This window comes from Rhineura floridana, chromosome 7 (genome assembly GCF_030035675.1).
Source record: "Rhineura floridana isolate rRhiFlo1 chromosome 7, rRhiFlo1.hap2, whole genome shotgun sequence".
Classification (NCBI taxonomy): domain Eukaryota; kingdom Metazoa; phylum Chordata; class Lepidosauria; order Squamata; family Rhineuridae; genus Rhineura; species Rhineura floridana.
The window spans coordinates 22,113,213-22,136,236 of record NC_084486.1 but is presented as its reverse complement, the minus strand read 5'-3'; the positions used below and the strand labels follow the sequence as shown (position 1 = coordinate 22,136,236).

The following is a 23,024-nucleotide window of genomic DNA, read 5'->3' as shown; positions in this document are numbered from 1 at the left end:
ATGCTTCCCCATTCTCCTAGGAAGAAGGCTTCAGGTGAGATGAGTTTCACTTATAGAGAATTAACTTTCAAACCAGGAACACACTCTGGACAATTTCATAACTTGTTTGTGGGCTTGTTATGCAACTTACCTACAGTTGTTTAAACCAAGATCCCCAGTTCAAATGTAAAGCCAGGATTCAGTAAACTTCTGCAAATACTAAATTGTGCAGAAGTCAGGAGGAAGAGGAAGGGAGGTGGGGAGTGTGCAAATCAACACTTTGCTTGGGCTTGTTCAGGCTCATCCACTTAGCACCAAACCATAGTTTGTTTGTTTATTTAACATGACTTGTATACTTAATTATTTAAAAAACCCTCTAAGTGGTTTAGCAAGGTGTGAACACAGCCATAGAATTACATGCTTGGGAAACCTAAGCTGTTCAGTTGCAAAGAGTACACAAAGACAGATTACCATTTGCTATCATTAAAAAGGACAACATTGATTTTAACATGCAATCCTGGCTCCTCTCAAAGATTTGATAAAATGAGCGCTATTGAGTTTAAGAGCACCACAATTTTGTACTTCATAAAAAGTAGATACCTCAATGCTCAAGACAATTTACTTTACTCTTAATTAAGCCTAGTTTTGCCCAGTTTGCCCCAAACCTCTGCACAACGGTCAGGCCAATCCCATGGGCTTTTTTATGGCAGTGGCTGCTAAGCAATGCTTGCAACCAGGATAACATAGGATCCAATGTTCTCTCATCAACATAATCAAAAACACAATACCACTTTTAGAAACAAAAGCTAATATAGCAGCCCGGTCACCACACACTAGCAGCTCTTGGAACAGTGTCAACACACCAACCAATCACGACACTTACCCTGCAGCTTTCATGTTAGGATGTGTATGAAAGTCAAATCATAAACATATAGTGGCATGACTACCGCGAATGTCAAGGGAATCCAGTCCATACCCCCTCCCACACACAAGGTGCATGCATACACCTAGGAAAAGTTCGCAACACCTTGCCAGCATATGTTTTCTTACAGGCCAGTGCGGAGCAACTGATACCTACAGCTTTGAATACAGGGTTACAATCCCATGGCAGCTGATAAACCCAGCCAAAAATCTCCATATAATCTGACAGGTAAAACCCAGGCCTACATAGGCTGCTTCTCCTAAAATACATTCCCCTCGTTAACAACACAGCAACTGAACCCTTCACATCTATGTGAAGCTCTTCTCACAAGTATTACAAATCCATTGTTCCAGAAGTATTAGAGTATTTTCTTTACTCCAAAAATTATGCATCATCAACATCAAAGCTCTTGCTCCCAAGGCATCATGTAAACATTTAACTAGGTAACTGAACACTCCATCACTAGGCAGACTCAATCAGCAAGGAGTATCACCTACATGTTTCATCTGCAATGGTGAGGGTGAAGCCTAAGACAGACTGAACTATGATAATTTATTCCATTAATAACTTACATGTAGAACTTAACAGGGTAATTTAGGAGTTGTATTTTTGTTGTTGTGTTCTACTGGAAACACAAGCTCTTTTCCTATCTTTTCTAATATATATTTACATTGTGCAAAAGTTGAAACTAAGGTCATATCACTACAGTTTTATATAATGTAATATTGCAATAGCTATGTTTAACTAGACACTACAGAAGAAAAATATCTTGGGGGAAACTCATAACATCCCACTGATATTCTACATGGGCATATTAATCCAATGTATCAGGAAATTTATATTTGCAAGTATTCTAATATAATAAGCAGTCCTTTCATTCTACTAACATATAACCTTCCTTCCAATAATAAAACCTATGTACTTTAATTCTCACTACAGCGAAGTGCATACCTTTATCTACAATATGATCAAGACCACCAAGAAGTCGTAACTCTTCTTTAAACCAGTCTCCAGCCCGTTTTGAAGTAAGAGACAGCAGTGTTTCCATTGCCAAATGCCCTGTCTAGGGGGAAAAAACCCAGCAAATTGGTTTATAAATTAGAGCAACATTCTACCAGTTACTTCTTCCTTTAGTGCTGTAACTTGAATCTCACATTTTACACGATTAGGTATTTAGGTTATTTAGCCATAAAAAATATTTTACTGCTCTGTGTTTTGTAAGTTATTATTGTATCTTAACAAAACGTTGTTGAAGTATCATCATGGTTTCTTTCCTTACAACTCTTGAAAGGAACTCTTGAAAACAGCACTTGCTGCACACATACAAAAATGATATGCTGTAAAATAAAATGACATCACAAGCTGCATAGGGAAGGTCTGATGCAAGATATGGGTAACATTAGACAGCAAGGCTTTCCCTCAGCCAAACAATGATATAAGTTGAGTATGGGGCATGTTCTATCACTTAGGTGTGAGAATGTTTTATAGACATCAATCCCTCTATTTGCCAGTACAGGCATGAGTGATGCTCCTTATGTAGCCAAAATGGCCCAAATAATATTCAAGAGGCAAGGTTTGCAGAAATAAACAAAGACTTTAGGAAAAAAAACCCTAAGGGGAATAAATCACCTATAACAGCCCATATGAGAACTTAGCATGCTCAATGGCCACAGAATGCTGAGTGTCGGGGTGGAGGGTGGGGGAAGGAGCAGGAAACAGACAAAAATGGTTCACCTTGGAAAAGGGACATGGTTGCCTATATGCCTAAACAGCAACACTCCACACTGCAACATTTTATACTTGTAGCATGTGAACCCAAGTCCATACCAGATAATGTAATTTAGCCCTAGGAAGGTTGGACATGTTTATATACACAGAATTTTAAAAATGGTTTTTACAGCTCCCACTCTTATCAACTATATTATCAAGTTCATGAAATTCATCAGTTTTTAATTGTAGAATCAAGTAAATACAAGATTTCAGTGATCTACTTGTTCTACATTGACTGTCAGTTTTCATGAAGGAACAAACATACATGAGGTGAAAACTCCACTGTTAAATACTTAAAGTGTCTGGGTTTTATCTTTCCAGAGTTCAACACTCTTCAACTGCCTGGTTAAAGTTTTTAGAAGATGTGAAAGAAAGAGGCCATTACTACAACAGAGAACAGCTACAGTGAAGATTGCTGTTATTTCAGAAAAGTGTGGGTTTAAAAGCGTCTGCTCAGTGCTGCTTTAAAAGCGTCTTTTAAAAGTTAACAAGTTTCTATCCATAAATATAGCACCACCACCTGTAGCATTTTCACATTACGGAAAAGTTAGGTAAAAGTCACGTAGCCCACCGTTATATTTTCAAGATCAAGGTGTTTATTGTGAACAGTTTCACAAAGTCTTCGGATTTTTTCCTTAATTTTGTTCATGTCCTTTTCATTGAACAACTTGATTGAACAGTCTTGCTCTAATTCCAGAAGCCGGATCATTAAATCTAAGCTGGCTCTATCTAGATCCATGTTCAAGCGATCTCTGCTCAAGATATACATTAAAGCAGCTGTACAAAGAGATAAATTCTTCAATGGAAAAAAATGGGGAAACAAAGTATTAACATATGTTAAGAGGTAGTAGAATTCCAGTAAGAAAATGTCAAAAAGTTGAAGCACCTGTGTGTGGGGTGCAAAATCTCTCCAAAATGCTTAATTAACACTAGCTAGTCTCCCAAGATCTCTCTCTGTATGGCCAAACTCTTCAATACTCACTAAGAAGTTTTATCAGCTACATCTCCTTGCTGGAGACTGTTGAAGATCCATGATTTATGGAAAGAGCTTTGGGGGTGGGTATGAGGTATAAAGGGGTAATCCATAATTTTTTGTGGGTTGGCTATTTTAATCCATTCTGTTAATCCCCTCTTTCTCTTTTTAGACCCTTCTCTCTGAACCCTTCTATTAACCCTCCATTTTTCCTCTCTATTCACTATCGCACTCATCTCTCTTGGACCCAAATGCACTCACAGTTCTCTCACCCTTCTCTGCACACATTTGCATTTTTTTGTCTTCCCATTCACACATCTTTCTGCAGCTCCATTTCTCAGTTACTTACTTCACTGTCTGTCTCCACAACCCATCACTGCCCCTCATAGTTCTCTTTGCCTCCATTTCTCACTTCACCCCCTACCTTTTTTGTCTGTCAGTCTCTTTATTTTTGTATCCCTTCTGTTTGCCATTATTTCTTCTTTTTACTAAGTTCAGCAAGAGCAGCACTGGCAGCATTAATTCTGCCAGTACAACCCACATACATGTGTGACATGCACCATGGCTGATCGCAACAGATTAGATAAATTGGTTCTAATCCAACACCTCTGTAAATCCGGAGAGATGTGATGCAACACAGACTTTCTTCTCACCTCACTTAGGACACGCTTGGGAAAGTCGGACACATCACCACACATGTGGGAAAGCACCACTACAAAAAAATCTGAAACTTTAAAATAGGAACCTATAATCATCTTACAAATCTTTGCTGTGCAGCTTTGAACCAAGGGTACATCCAAGCAAAATCTTTTTGCACTCTCAGTTAAGGCTGTAACACATACTGAGATCACCTCAGTAAAAGATGGCATTTTTCTCTCCTTCATTCACTTTGAAAATACAAATCTAGCTGTGTAGTCAGTGTCAACATCCAGCCAGTTCTTTCTGTGATGCAGGCAGGTAGAACCAATTCGGGAATCAGTGTAGTATGAACAGTTTCAGAAGAGCATGCTGCAGGATTTACATGTGCAAGCATACTCCCAAAACCTTGCAGAACTTCCATACCAACTCTTCCCAATTCATATGTGGTGACAAGATCTATTTACATTTACCCATCACCAAATATTTAAAAGCACATGATGCTAAAGACAGCAAACTCCAAGAAGCAACAATCCTTTCCATTATAGCAATAATGAAATGGAGCAGGGGGGTGAGAGAGACGGGGAGGAGAACAAATGCATCCATAAAATGAAATCCTTAGCCTGTATGTCTTTGCAAAGACATTTTGCTCCAAGAAAAATGGAGGTTAAGGCATATGTCTTGAAATATCATTAAGCGTATGTAACATGCATACCTGGTGATGCTGCGAGTCATCCAGTGTTTTGAAGACCATAGCTACCATTCCATGTGCTCTCAAATGCATTCGGAAACTGGGCATGGCGCACTTTGTCGCCAGGCTGATAACACTAAAAACAAACAAAAATCTAATGAACTACAGTGTCCACAAGTCACAATTCACAGAAGAAAATGCAACATTCAGTGGAGAGCCCAAGATGGCTGCCCCTCAACGCCTACAGTCACAATGGAGCACAGGATAAAAATTGGCTGTAGAGTTAATCACAGTACACCGTTTAAAAATTGACAGGCAACCTCTAGCTCCGATAGGGTGTGCACCATAAGACAATGTCATTCTGGCCTCATCTCAAGCAAACTCAAAGCACATGGGGATGAAGCACTGTGCTTGTGTTGTCAAGGCCATTCTAATCCTTTCCTGGAGGCATAGGCTGTTTCCCACCTAATCTGATGTAGCATTTGGTTAATTATGGAGGCACTGAGAATTCTGGCAGAATGGTTCTGCATTGTGTGTACACATGTCTGGGAGTGGGGTAGTGTTTTATTTAGGAGAGTAGAGGTATTACCTAATTATCCTAGTGTAAGCTCTAGCATAGTGGCAGCAATCTTGGACTGGACACAGAATTGCTCTGCACATGTACAAAAGCTGTGTCTTGCTTTTGTGCTAAAACATGGCTTGTTCCATCTGAACTGCAAATTTCTGTGTCATCACCTCAAACTGCACAACACTATTTTAGGGTTATTTACAGATACTACACATAGTCGCAAACATTAGAGAGATCCTATTCATCGCAAACATTAGAGATCCTATTCATTTTATATATACACTACACTACGAGAGGGGGGGCTTTATTAAGAGCCATTGTCAAGTCGTCTTTGATAGTGGACCAGCATGCTGATATGCAACTACTTCTCCTTTTCACCTGATCCAGTAGCAGAAGTCTAGTGAATATGCTATATTTGGATCAACATAATGTTAAGGATTGGGGGAGGGGGGCTACCTATTGTCAGCAGTCTCTCTCTATATACCCCAGGATACAACACCCATTCGAAACCACATTTCTTCACATTTCTAAGAGGGGTAAGACTGGCGGCCTACATAGGCAATTGATTAATTATTAACCTATTAAAAGCAACTGATAAATTATTAATCACTTAAAAGCAATCTGTGTGGGTGTCTGAACAGTCAAACCATCTGAAGATGTAATCCAACTATGGCACTGTGGTTGAGTTATTTTGTTGGATTTGTATAATTTTAGTGTATTTTTCCAATTTTATTGGAAAATACAGCAAGCCCCCGTGAGCACACCCTGGAGATGAAATATGGGGTAAAAACTCAAAAAATACCTTTGCGACAACTATGCAGAAAGAAAAAACTAACTAGGTTATAAAAACCAGTATCATTTTACCAGTGTTATATAAACATATTAAACCAAGTAACCATTCACATGTCACTGAAGCCTGGAGTAACCCCAGTGTCATATGCATGAGGATTTCTGAGTAAGGGTTTGTCAACTACTGTAACTATTTCTTTTTAAGATTGTGAGAAACTCTTATTAAAAGTAAGGGGGGGGGGAAATCATCCTCCACACTACACATCTTCAGAATAATAGTGGGAATTTACTATTTACTGTGAAGGTGTTGGGAGATCAAAGTTTGACTGCTATTTTCTCTTGAGAACACAGAAAATAGCTCTACTTATTAACAATACCTCACAATATATAGAATGGCTTCCATTCATTATCACCCCAATCACAATACTCTTACACAACTGCACCAGTGTAAGGCTTCTCCATAGTACATTACCAAAGGAAAATAAAATGCTACTCATATATTAGCTAGTAGCCTATCTACTCATCTCACACATGAATAGATACACTTCTGCTTTGACCTCCAAATGGCACAATATTCTTCAATGCTTATGAAGAAAACACATGTAAGAAAAGATGCTATTTATTAAATACAGAATTGTTATCCCATAATAGAAGGGTCTTACCTAAGGCAACGTGTGTTTAGGGGCTGATTGCTCTTCAGTCCACTTAACAAGTATTCAATATCGTCTGTGAACTCTTGATTTTCTCCAAATTCTACTACATCATTGAAGTGCTTCACATGTTGTACAACAGTGTATAACTGGAAGGCAGATACATAAAACTATTAGTTTTATAGCTCCCATTTAAGAGACTACTTTTCCTGGCAGCATCAGAAATCACTAGCAGGCTCAGACTGACAAGTTATGTACTTTTAATAGGGAGGTTTCTCCACCTGGACACTTGTTCTTCAGCTTGTAACTAATATTGCTTTAAAAAATCCTTTCATCAAGTTTATTTTGGAAATAGGAAAGTTTTAGATACTCCACTTACTTCTTTATCTTCTTTCCTACATTTCAAAGCAGTCACTATCTCTTGATAAGGTTGAGTAGGTAAGGTCACAGTTTTTATCACTTTGGGAGGTGGTGCAGGAGCTTTGAACACTCCATCATCTTTATGAATTGTCTCCTTTGAAGACAGCCTTACCTATTAATGAAAAGTACTTTAATGGATAGATGTTTAAGCCTTACATGAACACCAAGTAGGTAACAGAAAATGATGTGAATTTGTAGCATTCACACACTGAGATTTTCAGAGACTGCAAACTAAATGACACATGTTGCATGTGCAAGATGATTACAATTACAGGTGTCCTAGGTTTAGCATTTTTTACAGGGCCCCTAGCGAGCAAATGAAATGAAAGTACAGTAAAGATCTCACAATTTATAATCCAGACTAATGGAAATACATTTAAGCTTTAAAAAAAACACAAAAAATGTTTTTTAAAAAATTTAACTGCTCTCCCCTTTTGTGTCCAAAACCCCATTCATGCTGAGAGTCATAGAATCGAGTCGTTCAAAACATTATTTTCCCAACTAAACCATTTCATACTTTCATTCTTAGCTGTATAATGGAAACACTTTCTGCTTACAATTCTCACCTCTAGTTAAATGAGACTAGTCTAATAGATGCTGATTTTAGGGGATGTATTTGACAATAAAATTCTCAATATAAAATCTTATGGAGGTTGAGGACCTTCATTAAATTTAGCATGATTCACTTTCATATTAAACTCAATCAACTAGGATTTTTCATACCCTTTAACTTGGCACACATTTTATGCACAGTAAATGCCACCCAATGACCATCACACCATATAACCATACTTTTAAGACTGGGACGTGTGCCTTTTTGCACATCTGTCTGTTCCGCCTGAGGACACTTTACTTACTCAGCCATCTCTAGTGTCTCAGAACATGATTCAAAGGTTTTTCCAATTAGCAGTAACCAAATGGATATGAACTTGCTCATTTCCCCATAACATACTCATAATGAAACTGATTAGACAGGGAACAAACCTTTTGGGAAAGAAGTGGATGAGAGGCCCTATAGTAACCCACACATGAGTACAAACAGATGGGAATTTTTTTAAGTACCTATTAAAAAGTAGATTAATTATTTCAATTAAGACTTTTGATTAAATGTGTGCTGTAAATAAAGTACAATATAACTTTAGCAATATAAACGTAAAAGTAACAGTAAAAACTAATAGCAACATGTTTGGGATTGTACCAGAATTCATAATACCAAGGTCCTTCTCAAATTTGAGAAATTTCCAACATAGACAACACTTCCATGTAGGAAGCATGTAAAGCCTGCTTGTATTGCATGTGCAGCAACTCTACCCATTTATCTATTTTGCTGCATGCTCATGTATTAGGAAGCTGCAACCAGTGTTGTGCCATTACTCCTCAACGGTTATCTTTTGGTACTTTTTATCAAATCTCATTCTGGAATTATAGCACTGAGGTAGTTCAATTAAAGCCTGTGAATGATATGTGGCCTGCAAGAGGCTTTCACCCAGAGTAACTGACTTCTATGCTAACCTCTGCTTGGCAGTACTGTGGGCTGACGGAAGCACCTTGATGGGCTGGTACGTAAGCCTTGTATTGCTTACCCCATCAAAAGAATTTTTTTGACCAATGTTTCTGCTTGTATTATAAGGTGATGGCTGCAAACATTTATGAACTTAGCTGCCAAAAAGAAAACCTTATTGAAGCAATTTATATTTCATATGGGCAGAGCAATCCATATTCAGGGGAAGCTGGCGTAAGTTGTGCTGGTGCAAGAGAAGCCAGCGTAAAGTTTTGCTGCATCCAACTGCCATTCAGGAGCCTCTGGCTTGGCCGAACACCAGCTCATCCGGGAGCTGTGTGCAAGGACCAAAGCGTAAAAGCCTGCTCTCCCAAATACCCCTACTGGGGAGTAAGCCCTCTCCATTGACTTCTATTGCAATTTTTTTCTTAGACTGACCTTCTCCCCGGCATAACTTTGGCCTGGATTAGGACCTGAAGGAGCACTCCAAACACAAGTTGGATGTGGTCTCAGTCCCCTCACCTCAGCTCCTCCCTTGACAAGCTCCTGACACACTCCTTTTTTGGGCCTTATGCTGGCTTATGCCAGCTCAACTTGCGCCTGTCTCAGCCATATTGGCTGGGTCCCTGCTGAGCTATGCTGAGGGACTTACACTGGTGTAGCACGACTGAGCCAGGATTCAGCCAACTCAGCTGAAGATCTGCCACATCCAACTCCCCTCAGTCTGGCATAAATGCAAATCGGATTGCACCCTAAATCACATAAACCAATCCAGATGCTAAAATGAGTAAACATACAGTGTTTGGGTCTAAGCTGCATAGCCAGGTACAAAGCAATAACACATAGCCTAAAACACACAGCCTAAGAAACAAATGCCAATGGACAACATTCACCTTGCAAACAAAGGGGGGGAAATTATATTATTCCTGATTAAATTCAGAACAACTGTCATTCTAAAGATATGACAAACAAGGAATTCACTACGTTTTTTTAACCTTAATACCATGCAGTATGTGAAATACCATTTCTGATGTTTACTATTGTAATCTTTTCAGCCAATTCTCACACTACTTCTCCTGGTACATATGAATAAGAAATTAGTATTTAAGCAAGGCAGGGGAGAGTGATACACTACTCACTGGGACACTTGGATTTTTCAACACTTGAGCTGTTGGAAGAGTCTCAGATTCTGGCTGATTCCAGTGCCTAGCATTGTATACAGCTTTTGTTGGTGACTGCAAAACAAAACAGTTGAATATTATTTGGAATATAACCAATTCATTCTTTCTTGTTTCAAAACAATCTCCTCAAGGAGATTCATTTTACATCATCTTTTCTCTCTTCCACAAAACATTTCATGCAAGTTTTGAAGATTGGCACTGATGACATTTTCTTTAAATTCTAAGAGTGGCAGAACAGAACTCATCACAAGATAAGAACACCATGAGAGTATGGGAAAAATTAAGCTTTAGAAGATAAAAATTTGCCTCAGATTCAAGATTTTCTGTCAACTGACATACTCAAGGGGGGAAGGTTAACAAATCTTTTATTCTTCATCTCTTGAAGAAAGCTCCATTTTCACTAATCATAGACCTATAATCACTGACTGTTTACTACCAACCATTATTTGTTGCTATAATCAATTACCTCCCTTTCCATGTTCCAGAAGAACTGGGGAGGTTTGGGGAGAGAGATGTAGCCTTCTCTCATTTATGCTGGAGTATAGAGAAGATAAAAGTCTCTTCAAATCAGTTCTTACTTTCACCAATCCACAGTTCAAATAAGAGCTGGGAGGATATCTGGTGAAGAGGACGCCTAGCAGCATACAGAGAGCCCAGAAACACTCACCTCTGATGCACAAATTGTGGATGCCTGTTACTAATTAATCATTACCAGAACATATGAGAAATAAGGGAAGTAAAGAACCTGAAGAGTAACCAGCGGGATTCTAGCATACTATAAAATACACGTGTTCATCCTTCTTTTATATTTTCCATATGCATTCCTTCTACAGGACACATGCTATGGACTGTAGGCCCTGCCACTGCCTCTTAAACAAAAGTACTGCTAAAATCATGACAGTCCAGTTTCAATGTTACTACTTACCCTCTTTGGTCCACTAAATATCTTCCGTGTGTTTTCCTTTGACTTGTCACCTTGTGGATTTGTGGATTTCTTATTGCTTTCAGGAACACTGGATGGATCTTCTGGAAACTCCAGTCGTTCTGCTAAAATAAGGGTAAAACATGAAGTTGTTGTAATTTTTCAAGTCTGTGTCAAGAAGGTGGTTTCCATTATGGAAGGTGAAAAGCTTAAATACACTGAGAACTGGGCATTACATGCTGAGAGGGAATTAACTAATAGTGCTATGCAGAAAAAGGGGTGCTACTTGCTTGTTTAGCACAAAAATGTATGTATTTTAATTTTTTTTAAGAATGTGCAGCCTCCTCCTTCTGACATAAAAAAATCACAGGCTTCTATCTATTCTGTTTTAAAAAGGAAACTGGGGACTCCAGATGACAATTCTAGTTGAATATGTAAAGTTCTCCCCAAAGGATTAAGAAAAACTGGGAATTTGTGAATAGTAATCTTGTAGAAAGGCAGGCAATGAAGAAAATTTTATAGAAGAAAAGCTATTGAAACCTTCCCTTCCTCTAGAAGACAAGAAAATTCAGTTTCTTTAAAATAATTTAAGTGGGGCTGTTGGGGTCTATCACAAATTATTCAACTGTGAAAAGTACAGTTTCAAATGCGCATTCTTTGTTAAACAAAGCAGCATATCAATACAGAAAATGCAATGTTAGCTGATTAAAGATAATTTATGATCAAACAGAAAAGGCTGATACAGCCACTGAAATTCATGCCAAAGATGAGAATTGCTCCGTTAAATAATTTTTCATTTTTATCTTATATGCAAATAGCACAAGGTATTAGGTATTCATCTATCTCAAGACCTGGCTTAACTTTAAATACAAAGCCAACCTTTAATTAAAAAAAAATCCAAACCAACTGACAAGAACCTACAGAGGATAGTAAATTATTTCTAACGTACACTTCTTCATCATCAAAACTTAAAACTTCTCCAGCATGAAGACAACATAAGCAGTAGATTATATTGTTAACAATAACCAAAGACCTTTGTGTAGGTTCTTTCATCAATATCAACTTCAGAATAGCCACATAAATATGAAACATGATTAGCTCATTGAGAAAACACAGTACACCATAACATGTACTGTCACCATCACATCATATAGAAACAATGCCCCCAAGTTTTGTCTGGGCTTACTAGCGATATGTCTTCACTATCAGCTCCTCCAAGTCCTCTTCATGTACCAGAGAACTCAAGGAAGGAATCTTATATTGCACTGGGCTTTGAAGACAGACAGAAGCAGCAACTCTAATAACTACTACCTACTCTAAAGCTCAGTGCGTTAGGAAAAACTCCATCTCCTTTCCTTCAACGAGGGAGAGGGGAGAAGTCTCTCTAGCGCTGAGCAAGGGCTCTTTTCCCTGACAAGTGCTTATGTATATAAAAATGAAAGCAAGAAATTTCAGTTGTCTTGAAAAGACATAAGCAGGCCCACAACAACTTACTAGTTCATAAAATAATCTGAATGATCCAGAAGAAAGATGGAATCATCTTATAAAAGCTAATTAAACTGCACACAACAGGAAAACAATAAACTCACAGGCCTAATGAAAAACCTTATGTATCGAAATTAAGCACTCTCATTTCAGGTATTAAAACTGGTTCACCAAAAATAATTACATTGGAGGCAATCTGGAAGTGCTCTCTGAGCTTTTATCTGTGAAATCGTATTAAAAATACAGATGCCATGATTTGATACTGCAGTCATCAACATGTGCGAGTGACCCAGGCTCTCAAGTGCTAAACTATTTTGATTTGCCTACTAAAAATGTACACAATTTCTGGTTACATAGTTTTAAAACAACACTTTCACATCCAAGATGCAGCAAATTCTTACAAACCTATATTTTTACCACAATGGGTTCTATTTAACTTTGCTTTTACTCAGAGCAGACTCACTGAAGTTAATTGACCTTAGTCAGTCATGGATTTCAACGGGTCTACTCTGAGTAAAAGTTAGTTGAATACAAACCAATAATTCCTATTTCACTATGCTTACTCTAGGCAACATGCCTCTTAGTTCCATCATTCCTTTTTAAACGTCCCCACCTCCCCAGAAATTGGGCAGATACAGGAATCATGTATTTACTTAAACCTTTAACTTGAAAACAAACCTATTAGGGATCAAATATTTAGCATAAGGTTGACATTTAACATTTTCCCTCCAAAACAATTTTCTCCATTCCAAGCAGAAACCACTTCTACTTCCGCATTTTGGGAGTGGGGGTGGGACAGAAGGGCAAAAGTTCTTTGAATGGTAGCCCCTCATATTTTATTGGGTGCTGCTCTGGAGGAGCTAAATCTTGTGAGGGGGACACTCCTAGGTCCACGGTACTGTTGCTTCAAATGTAGAATTTAAAATAATACTCATGTGCCAACATAGTCACTCATGCCAGTCTGGATCCTGGTCATTGTCAATTGACTTGTCATGCCATTAGAAATGCTAATGATTAAACAGTATATGAATGTCTTAAATAACTGTATTGGTTTATCACATTAATTAGAACAGTAACAAAAACAGAATTTAATGCAAATTACAAAAATAATAGTCTAAGATACACCAGTCCCTTCCAGAAGCTTCACTGAGCACTGTTCCAGATATGGAGAACATTTCACTCCACATCAAATACAATGCATTCTGTAGTAGTCATTTGTGTGTTTGGTTCCTCCTGGCCTCTGGGTTCCTGCTGAAAGATGCCTACAGGTACAACAGAAAGCCAGTAAGAAACTGTGTAGGCTATGCGGCTTAAATAGAAGAGTAGTGAGCAGGAACAGTCTGAAGAGAGTTGCAAGGCACATAATGCCTGCCTCAAAAGAAAGGTTGCATGCATATGTCTCCCTGTCTCTTACAATGGTGGAGAGCAACGGACCTCATTCCTACCATTGCTACCAAGCAACCAGGGCTCTGAAGTTGGTACGCCAGACCTTCGACTCCGACTCCTCTATTTTTCTGCTGTCCGACTCCTTCATAAATGGCAAATGTATATTAACTAGTAATAACACATTTACTGTAGTAAAATGGTAGCACAAGGCATTTCATCACCCACCACGTGAATCCAGAGCTTGGAAAAGTTACTTTTTTGAACTACAACTCCCACGAGCCCAATCCCTGGGGCTGATGGGAGTTGTAGTTTAAAAAAGTAACATTTCCAAGCTCTGGATTCATGTGGTGGTGATGAAATGCCTTGTGCTACCATTTTACTACAGTAAATGTGTTATTACTAGTTAATATACATTTGCCATTTATGAAGGAGTCGGAGTCGGTACATTTCTACCGACTCCAACTCCACCCAAAATTGCTTCCAACTCCGACTCCCGACTCCACAGCTCTGCAAGCAACCCTATCATGCACTGAAAAATGTAGGCCACTACTTACACAAGGGTATACTTTATTCCATAGAATATCTGATTATCTAGACAGGTCAATTAGACTCAACAGCAACCCAACTGTAGTATTTAGCTGGAGTATGAAGACATCAAATTTTTATGTATAAGTTAATTTAAAGATTCATTATTTTAAGGCACTTTTAGGAGTCTTAAAATACTCTACTTGACCACTGGGGGGATTACGTTTTCTTTAAAGGATAAGAATAGCACATACATTATGATCCAATTTTGTAGGGAATTTCACATAAAAGGTACATCACTAGAAGTTAAAATGATGAAACTGAGGTTATCATACTTTGGACACATCATGAGAAGACATAATTCATTAGAAAAGATAATAATGCTTGGAAAAAACAGAAGGGAGTAGAAAAAGAGGAAGGCCAAACAAGAGGTGGACTGATTCCATAAAGGAAGCCACAGACCTGAACTTACAAGATCTGAACAGGGTGGTTCATGACAGATGCTCTTGGAGGTTGCTGATTCATAGGGTCGCCATAAGTCGTAGTCGACTTGCGAGGCACATAACAACAACAGAACATTTTGGCCTTACATCTTGGTGAGCCACCATCTCCAAAACAAAATGGTGACACCAAGGGCCCTTTTTTTTTTACAGGGACATACTCGAGGTTATTTTTTTTTTTTAAAGGAAAATAAGTTTATAAATGAGTGTGGGTTTTACAAATGTTACTCTTTAGCTACTCAAGTAAGAACTGAGTTCACATGCACAAATCAATGAGTACACACCCTGCTGAAGATAAGCAGGGTCAGGTCTGGTCAGTGCCTGGATGGGAGACCACCTGGGAACCATATGTAAGCCGCCTTGGGTTTCTCTCATGAAAAGAAAGGCGGGGTATAAATGTAAGAAAGAAAGAAAGAAAGAAAGAAAAAGAAATTAAATGTAATCTCAATTTTCATTAGAAGATTCAACCAACCAACCTATGGCATGGGATCACAATGCAGGTAATCTTTAATACAACAGGTTGTTGCAATTTTTAACATGGCACTATAAGGAGGATATAAGAGTTGTTTGTTGAAACTAAATCTATTCTAGCGTTTATATTTTTAGGCTATTTGGAGAACCAGTAAGAGAGGACTTCATTTTGAAATGTTTACAGGGAACCAAGACTCATCTTTAAAGTAGCTGGGCTGTAATCTCTGATACTTAATTCTACTTAAATCTCTCCTTCTCTGCAATTAATTCATGTTTATTTTGGCTAAAGCAACCATCTCTACAGTGACTAACCGGCTTAACCTGTCCACCTTGCTGATGAAGCATTTCATGTGTTTTACTCCAACAGTAGTACATCCTTCCTCATGCCGGTGACATGAGATTTAGCTTTTGCAGACTGAACATTCAATGCATGAAATTACAGCAATGACTTCCATTTATTTCATAGGACCACAGTTAATCACTGGAGGAGAAGGTCTTCATCAGATGGAATCAAACATACAAGTTCTCTACCATGATTTTGACTTACTTAATACCTCAATGAAGTTCCAAGCTACTTCACCAATATATATAAGAACATAAGAACATAAGAAAAGCCTGCTGGATCAGGCCAGTGACCCATCTAGACCAGCATCCTGTTCTCACAGTGGCCAACCAGGTGCCTGGGGGAAGCCCGCAAGCAGGACCTGAGTGCAAGAACACTCTCCCCTCCTGAGGCTTCCGGCAACTGGTTTTCAGAAACATACTGCCTCTGACTAGGGTGGCAGAGCACAGCCATCATGGCTAGTAGCCATTGATAGCCCTGTCCTCCATGAATTTGTCTAATCTTCTTTTAAAGCCGTCCAAGCTGGTGGCCATTACTGCATCTTGTGGGAGCAAATTCCATAGTTTAACTATGCGCTGAGTAAAGAAGTACTTCCCTTTGTCTGTCCTGAATCTTCCAACATTCAGCTTATTTGAATGTCCATGAGTTCTAGTATTATGAGAGGGAGAAAAACTTTTCTGTATCCACTTTCACAATGCCATGCATAATTTTATACATTTCTATCATGTTTCCTCTGACACGCCTTTTCTCTAAACTAAAAAGCCCCAAATGCTGCAACCTTTCCTCATAAAGGGGTCGCTCCATCCCCTTGATCATTCTGGTTACCCTCTTCTGAACCTTTTCCAACTCTATAATATCCTTTTTGATATTCAACTAAACAGGATACACATATAAGGCTCTCTCTACATGGTCAAGGATTCTACAGGTCATTTTGGAGACTGATTCCAGTTTGCTGTTACCTAAACTACTTTTTACTACTTGTAGAGAATCCAAGAATGCTTTAGGTTTACTACATTCCCCTCCTACCTTAGGCCTAGGTGGTTGAAGATTTCAAACCTCATATACTTTTGCACACTCAGTATAACTCTACACCATCACCTTATGTAAATAAAGGAAAGAGGTCTTAATTTTTCAGTCTGCATATTTACCACTACATACCAAAAATAAAAGTCAATACTTTGATCTTGTTCAGAAAGACACGAAGCCATCACCAAGTTCAAGGATTTGTTTTTTATTTCCAAGACAGGCTGATATAAAGTACAAAGAAATCACCTCAATGTCCCAATATTCTGATGAGACTTCAGTGGAACGTCTATGAAATCACTTGGCAAAGATTAAGCCATGGTTCCCCAATTAAAATGCAACAGGAAACTGTTCTAAACTAAATAGAAGAGAAGCATTGAAACTGGCATGCAATGGGGGGGGCGCAAGAGAGAAACAATCTGATGTCCACTCTTGGCTTAATAAATCAAGTAATTATCAAATTACACCTGTTAAATTGTGATACAAAGGCAACAAATTAACCTTACCTGGATTGGTGCTCGACTGACTGTCCTGTGAGTAGTTCTCACTTCCATCAGAAATGGACTGAATTGAAGAAGATGGTGCTGTTCTGTTTCTTTTCTTAACTTTTCTTTCTAACTGCCGCTCTTCATCGTCATCCTCACTTTCACTCAAGTCATCAAAACCAAAATATTTAATTTTATAATTTGAGCTTCCAGACGTTCTAGAGCCACCTTCACCACCCCCTCCTTCATCACTGTCATCAAACCCAAAGAATTCCAATTTGACATCTTTTTTGGATTTGGTATTGCTAGGTCGAAATCTAGTTGTTGTCTTGGTTGTTGCCATATCGGCTTTCTTTCTTAGACGTCCTGCTTCTCCCAAATCAGTAGGTGCAGCTGTTGCAAATTCATCAATACGATCCATGGTATCTTGTATAGTAACGTTACAAACCGATAAACATGATGGATGGAGAACAGTGTAGTCTCTAGTCCTTCCAATTGTCCCTCTACAACTGGTCCCACTACTTAAAGCAACTTTTCTCACTGGGTTCAAACCATCAGTATTTGAATCACTGTTTGCTTTGGCTAAAGGTTGAAGAGTGCCATCCAGTAGCTTATCAAAATTTGTCATCCCCTGTGATTTTGTTTTGTTGGATCTACAATATGTCCGACAATTACTTGGCCTGAGAACAGTTTGCACCAGTTCTTCGCTAATGGCTTCCTTTGGACTTTTCATTTCTTCTTTAACCAGATCTTCATCCTTGCTTTTTATTTCTGAAAGTGGTTCATCATCAAAACTCAACATATATTCTCCTCTTTGGGTATCTTCATTCTCATCTTCCCACTCATACAAGCCAGTTACTAATGATCCCGTAGTATGTGATACTTCTGATGGAGAGTCTGTCTTCCCAATATGGGAGTCCCAAGAATCATGCGATTCCTTGATTTCAATATTATACCCAGAGATTTCAGCTGTTTCAGCATTAATTATATTATTGTCTTCAGTATTCTTGTAGATGAAGTGACTGTTCTCATCATTAAAATTGTGTACTATATCTATAAAACAAAAACCAGTAATTAAATATAGCTGATATTGTAAACATTTTTTCTTCTATAAATGATAAAAGAATAGTCAGAGGAATGTTCAACAGATAGCTATTTCCCAGTGTTGGCACATTAACAAGACAGTTATTTGATATTATAGGCTCACTACAATATTACCCTCTGTTCTTTAGTGATACAAGGCAACCATCAGGCCAGTGAACAAAACATATCTCTACCCATCTGCAAAACAAAATAAGCAACTGGCAGGGTAGGAGACAGTAACTCCATAGCTGCAGTTTTCTTCTACAGCAAAAACAAAACAAACATTTGCATAACATGCCTGGTGTTTGCTAACCAATGTTGCCACTCTACCCACTTTCATCACACTCCAACCCAGGTTACCCAATAATACCTCAATGCAAACTCAGCCTGGAATGTTAATAGAACAGCATCAGCCATAGTCTTGCATAAGATTACTCTTATATATGCATCCAAACTCTCATTAGGTATAAGTTATAGATCCTTGGGCCAAGCCATGTTAACACTGTTTAGGATCATACCAAACCTAGACCAAAACCCATAGTAAACAATGTTAGAAAGACAGGTCAGATCAAGTTATTACATTTAGTTGAAGGTACTTTTTTCCTTCAAGCTTTCCAGATCCCATCCTCAGTGCACTGTGCCCGCACCCCGATTTTATTTCACTATTCCCCCCCATTTTTGTTTCCTTCAGCCCACTTCCCTTCTTTCACTTCCCTTGCATTTTTCCTTCAAAATTTCTTACTTTCCCTATTTCTCTTTCCATTCTTATTCAACCAATTTTCCTCAGTATATTTTCCCCTCGTTTCTCTCTTCTTCATTTTTTTTCAATCGTTTTCCCTTTTATTTCCCCCCTTTCTTAGATTTCTGCTTCATCACTTTTTCCCTCAGTTTCACTCATCCATTCATTTTCCTTGTACTTCGTTGTCTTTCCCAAATCCTTTTTTTTTAAAAAAATCTCAACATCTTCCTCCCCACCATGTCCCTCAGTAAGCACCATTTTTAACCCACCAGGGGTCCCCGCCCCCAGATCTGTCTTGAAAAACATTTCCTCCATACCCCTTCAAGCCACATCTCTCTACAACTAATATTTTCCCTATTTTGGGACCTATTTTAGTTAGGTTTCATTTTAATTTGTGGGGCTGATGAGTTTGCAAGCTCCAGACTTGGGCTAATGGCTTATAAGCCTCAGAGAGCGCCAGGGAATGGGAGCGGAACAGAGGCAAAGGAAAAGCCTGAGGAAGGCTGCCTCTGAAAGGAGGGTATTATAACTGGCATCAGGTGAGTTTGGCCACTTGCCCACCCGCTACCATGACAGGCAGGTTGCTCTGGTAAGACTGAGAAGAAAGCGAAGTCTGCATCTGATAGAAGCAAGGACAACTGTCTAAGTTCTGAGGGATCAGGGACCCTGGGAATGTGGCACATAGCATTTTATATAGCCTTCAAGAGAGTTCAAAAAAGTGTTCCGCAAACAGTATTGTATAGACAGCTCATTTAAATTGCATTCTTTTGTGCTAGAATATCCGCTTACAATAGCTGTGTAGCATCCCTGTTAATAGTGGTGTAATATCACATTCTGGGATATACTTTTCATGACAACTGCCAAGATCCATATTAAGCACTAGTTTCCTGGGACAAGTTTTAAGTTCAAGCAATTGACTTTAACGGAGGTTAGCAGAACGCGAAACAATTTTCAGGTAAACTTAAACAAAACCCCTCCCCAACCAAAAAGATGTAGATTCACAGCATACAGGGATAATTGAGTTGCAGCTTTGGTCCCCTAAACATCTGAATGATACACAGAAAAAGACAGTAAATAACAAGAATGAGAGAATGCACTGAAATAAATATAGGGGGAAATTATTTTTTCCAATAATTAAATGAATTTAAGTTTCCAATAATTAAATGAAGTGAGTTATTGTCCCAAAGGGCAAAGTAAGATGAGGTTTTGAATACAGTAACACACCTTAACCTGCAGGTGGGTTTGCCAGCAGTCCAGTGGGATGTCAGTTATGAGAAACCTCTTCAAAAAAGTTTAAAAATTTCCTCAGTACTAGAAATTTCTGCATTCATTGTTCCAACATTAAGTGCAACTTGTCAGCTAGATAAGACTAGTAGCTCCCTTACTCCTGTAAACAGATTAAATTGTGCATAACAGGAAGTAACTGCAGTTACTGTGATTCACTAGGTCAGGTACTGCACTGAAATTTTTAGAGACCTAGGTTCAAACCTCTGCCCAGCTGTGACAATGTAGGGGCAATTCCAACAAGTCACTTTCTATTTTCTCGACCTCAGTTAACATTTTATAATTGGTGAACGTTTTCACAGGATTGTTGTGAAGTAAAGTATCAGATCACATCATCATTAGAAATGCTTTTTAACTACACTTAACGGCAATGTTAAATGTGGCTGTCTGACCTTCTTTCCTGTGAACAATTTGCATCACTCTGACCTAGAAGTATTTGCAAAACTGACAGGACTTGTGAATTTTACTCCTGCAGAAAAATCCATATAACAATGCAACCAACTAGATGTAATAGAAGGAGGCTAGTAGGAAGAGAAGTCTAGAGGAAGAAAAGCAGTTATCGTACAAGACCCAAATCTTCACATAGCCATAGCATCCATTCTCTCCAGTTTTGCTGCTGTTACATTTCTCATGAACCTTGGGGGCCTCTTTGCCTGTTTAATCCAGCAAACCACAAGCGTAACTATGAGAAGTGAGGTTTTCCTGCTTCACCCTCCTCCTGCTACAGCCCCTCATCCAGTGAAAGGCCACTTCTGAAGATGACACAGGGAGACTGGACCCCCCTTCCATGAAGAGAAATACCTTCTACTTCCACTATCACATAGTTGAATTCAAGTCTTGTATCTGTCATTTTTGGCTGAGGTGGCCAGAGAAATAAGCAGCAGGAGGCATTTATCTTCAGTTTTACACTGTTCTCTTTTGTAAAGGTAGCAGTGGTGTCGCTAGGGCTGGTGTCACCCGGTGCGGGAACTCCTTGGTGAGCCCCCAAATCTCCTGTTGAGTGTGCGCGCACAAGTACTCGCGAGGCCAGCCAGCCAGCCATGCCCCTGGGAGGGCGCACGCCAGAGGGACACCCAGCCGGAGAAGCAGGCCTGGGAACGCCAGTGCGCCTCCCTCACCCCACCAACGCTGCTCCCGGTCTCGCCTGCCTGCCTGCGAGGAGGTGGCTGCTCCGACGCTGACCCGGAGCACTTTTTGGCTCCTTTGCCGGGCAACGGCACGGGCGCCCTGCCCCGTGTCGGGGCGGATCTGGGTGTCACCCCCCTCATGGTGTCACCCGGGTGCGGTCCGCACCCCCTGCACCCTGCTAGCAACGCCACTGAAAGGTAGGCCTGAAGGCACTTAAGTTGTAGAATTCCCTTTCAACTGAAGTTTGTCTTGTAGAGTTTTAAGTATCGACTTTTTTCATGAAGGCTTTATGGTTGCAAATAAATAGTTTTTGTGCTATTTATCATTACTGTTTATCATTGGTTTTATTTTGAAGCTACTCACCTACTTATCACTAGCAACAAAGAATTTCATCCAGGCAAGCAAGCAGGCTGACAGTGGGAAAAATGGAGCACTCTCCCACCCCACCGCCAGCAGCCTGTTATGTTTCTTTGCTATGTAATCTTAAAGTATATGCCAATCTCTCATCTCATTGAAAACTTGCAACTGAATCCCACATTTGCATCTTTATGATACAAGATGCAGAATCAAACCTGCCATTGCCTACACTTGTGTCCAGGAAAAAGTAACCCTCCGCTCTCTGCAACACAGGAAGTATCAAGAATGCCTCCATAAGCCATGCTTCTGTACTAAAGGGAGACAGAAATGTCACAAGAAATCTCCAATCAGTCCTGCCACCTTACATTAGCAACACTTCCTCCTCATGCTGGTAGCAGGTAGCTCTCCAGGGGAGACCCACCTCTGCCAGTGATGAAGCTAATGGGGAAGGAAATCTTCCCATGTATACATAATAGAGAGCATCAGCTGCCATTAGAGTGAACAGGAAGCATGACTAGTGCAGGTGGGAGGGGTGGTGTAAGGAGCTAATCATTTAGGATTGCTCCACTTAAAAGTTTGTTTTATATACTGCCTCTTCACAACCTTTGTTGGGTGAGCAGTTGCTCTAATCTTTATGTAACCTTTGCATAGCCTTCTCATCTAGACTCTTTCCAGCAGCTGTTCTCCTTAACCCAGTGGCAGCTGGTGCCCACTGGGCAGAGCTAGGTAAAGTTACTTTTTTTGAACTACAACTCCCATCAGCCCCAGCCAGCATGGCCACTGGATTGGGCTGATGGGAGTTGTAGTTCAAAAAAGTAACTTTTCCAAGCTCTGCCACTGGGACTGGTAGAGCAGAAGGCAGGGAACCCAGGAGCAAGTGAAGCCAGAGCCAATGATAGGCAGCTCCACCCCTGATTAGTTGTACACAAGACAGCAGGCAGGTGGGGGCTAGCTAAGGGCAAACTGAGGTTAGTGGAACAATGCCCTATTCACCCAAATGGACCAGCCTCTATTATCTTAACCATTTCCATACCATAACATGCTTGTGTATTTTTATAGACAATGATGGCTGATATTTAATAGGAAGGGTAGACAGCAATAAATATAATGAATGTATATATCTCTAAATTCTAATCTGAATAATTTATTCAGAAATAACTATGCATGCCTCTACTGTATTCCTACAGTTCTAAGGGACAGAAAAGACAACAGA

At 39.4% G+C, this 23,024-nt stretch overlaps 1 protein-coding gene across 5 annotated transcripts in view; it reads right to left on the bottom strand.

The window, feature by feature from the left end:
- The window catches only part of WAPL (WAPL cohesin release factor), a 55,138-nt gene that overhangs the window by 19,447 nt on the left and 12,667 nt on the right, over positions 1-23,024 (bottom strand). For 4 of the 5 annotated variants that reach the window (XR_009763898.1, XR_009763897.1, XM_061635038.1 and 1 more), the window contains exons 3-10: positions 17,242-18,273; positions 11,006-11,127; positions 10,039-10,134; positions 7,358-7,510; positions 6,991-7,127; positions 4,996-5,107; positions 3,243-3,467; positions 1,853-1,964 (exon numbers count right to left, since the gene is read on the bottom strand). Coding sequence is in view for 3 of the 5 variants with exons in the window: in XM_061635038.1 (XP_061491022.1) it covers positions 1,853-1,964; positions 3,243-3,467; positions 4,996-5,107; positions 6,991-7,127; positions 7,358-7,510; positions 10,039-10,134; positions 11,006-11,127; positions 17,242-18,273 (1,989 nt within the window). In the remaining 2 variants the exon portion in view is untranslated. The remainder of the gene's footprint in view (positions 1-1,852; positions 1,965-3,242; positions 3,468-4,995; positions 5,108-6,990; positions 7,128-7,357; positions 7,511-10,038; positions 10,135-11,005; positions 11,128-17,241; positions 18,274-23,024) is intronic. The other variant, XM_061635039.1, reaches the window with a different exon arrangement.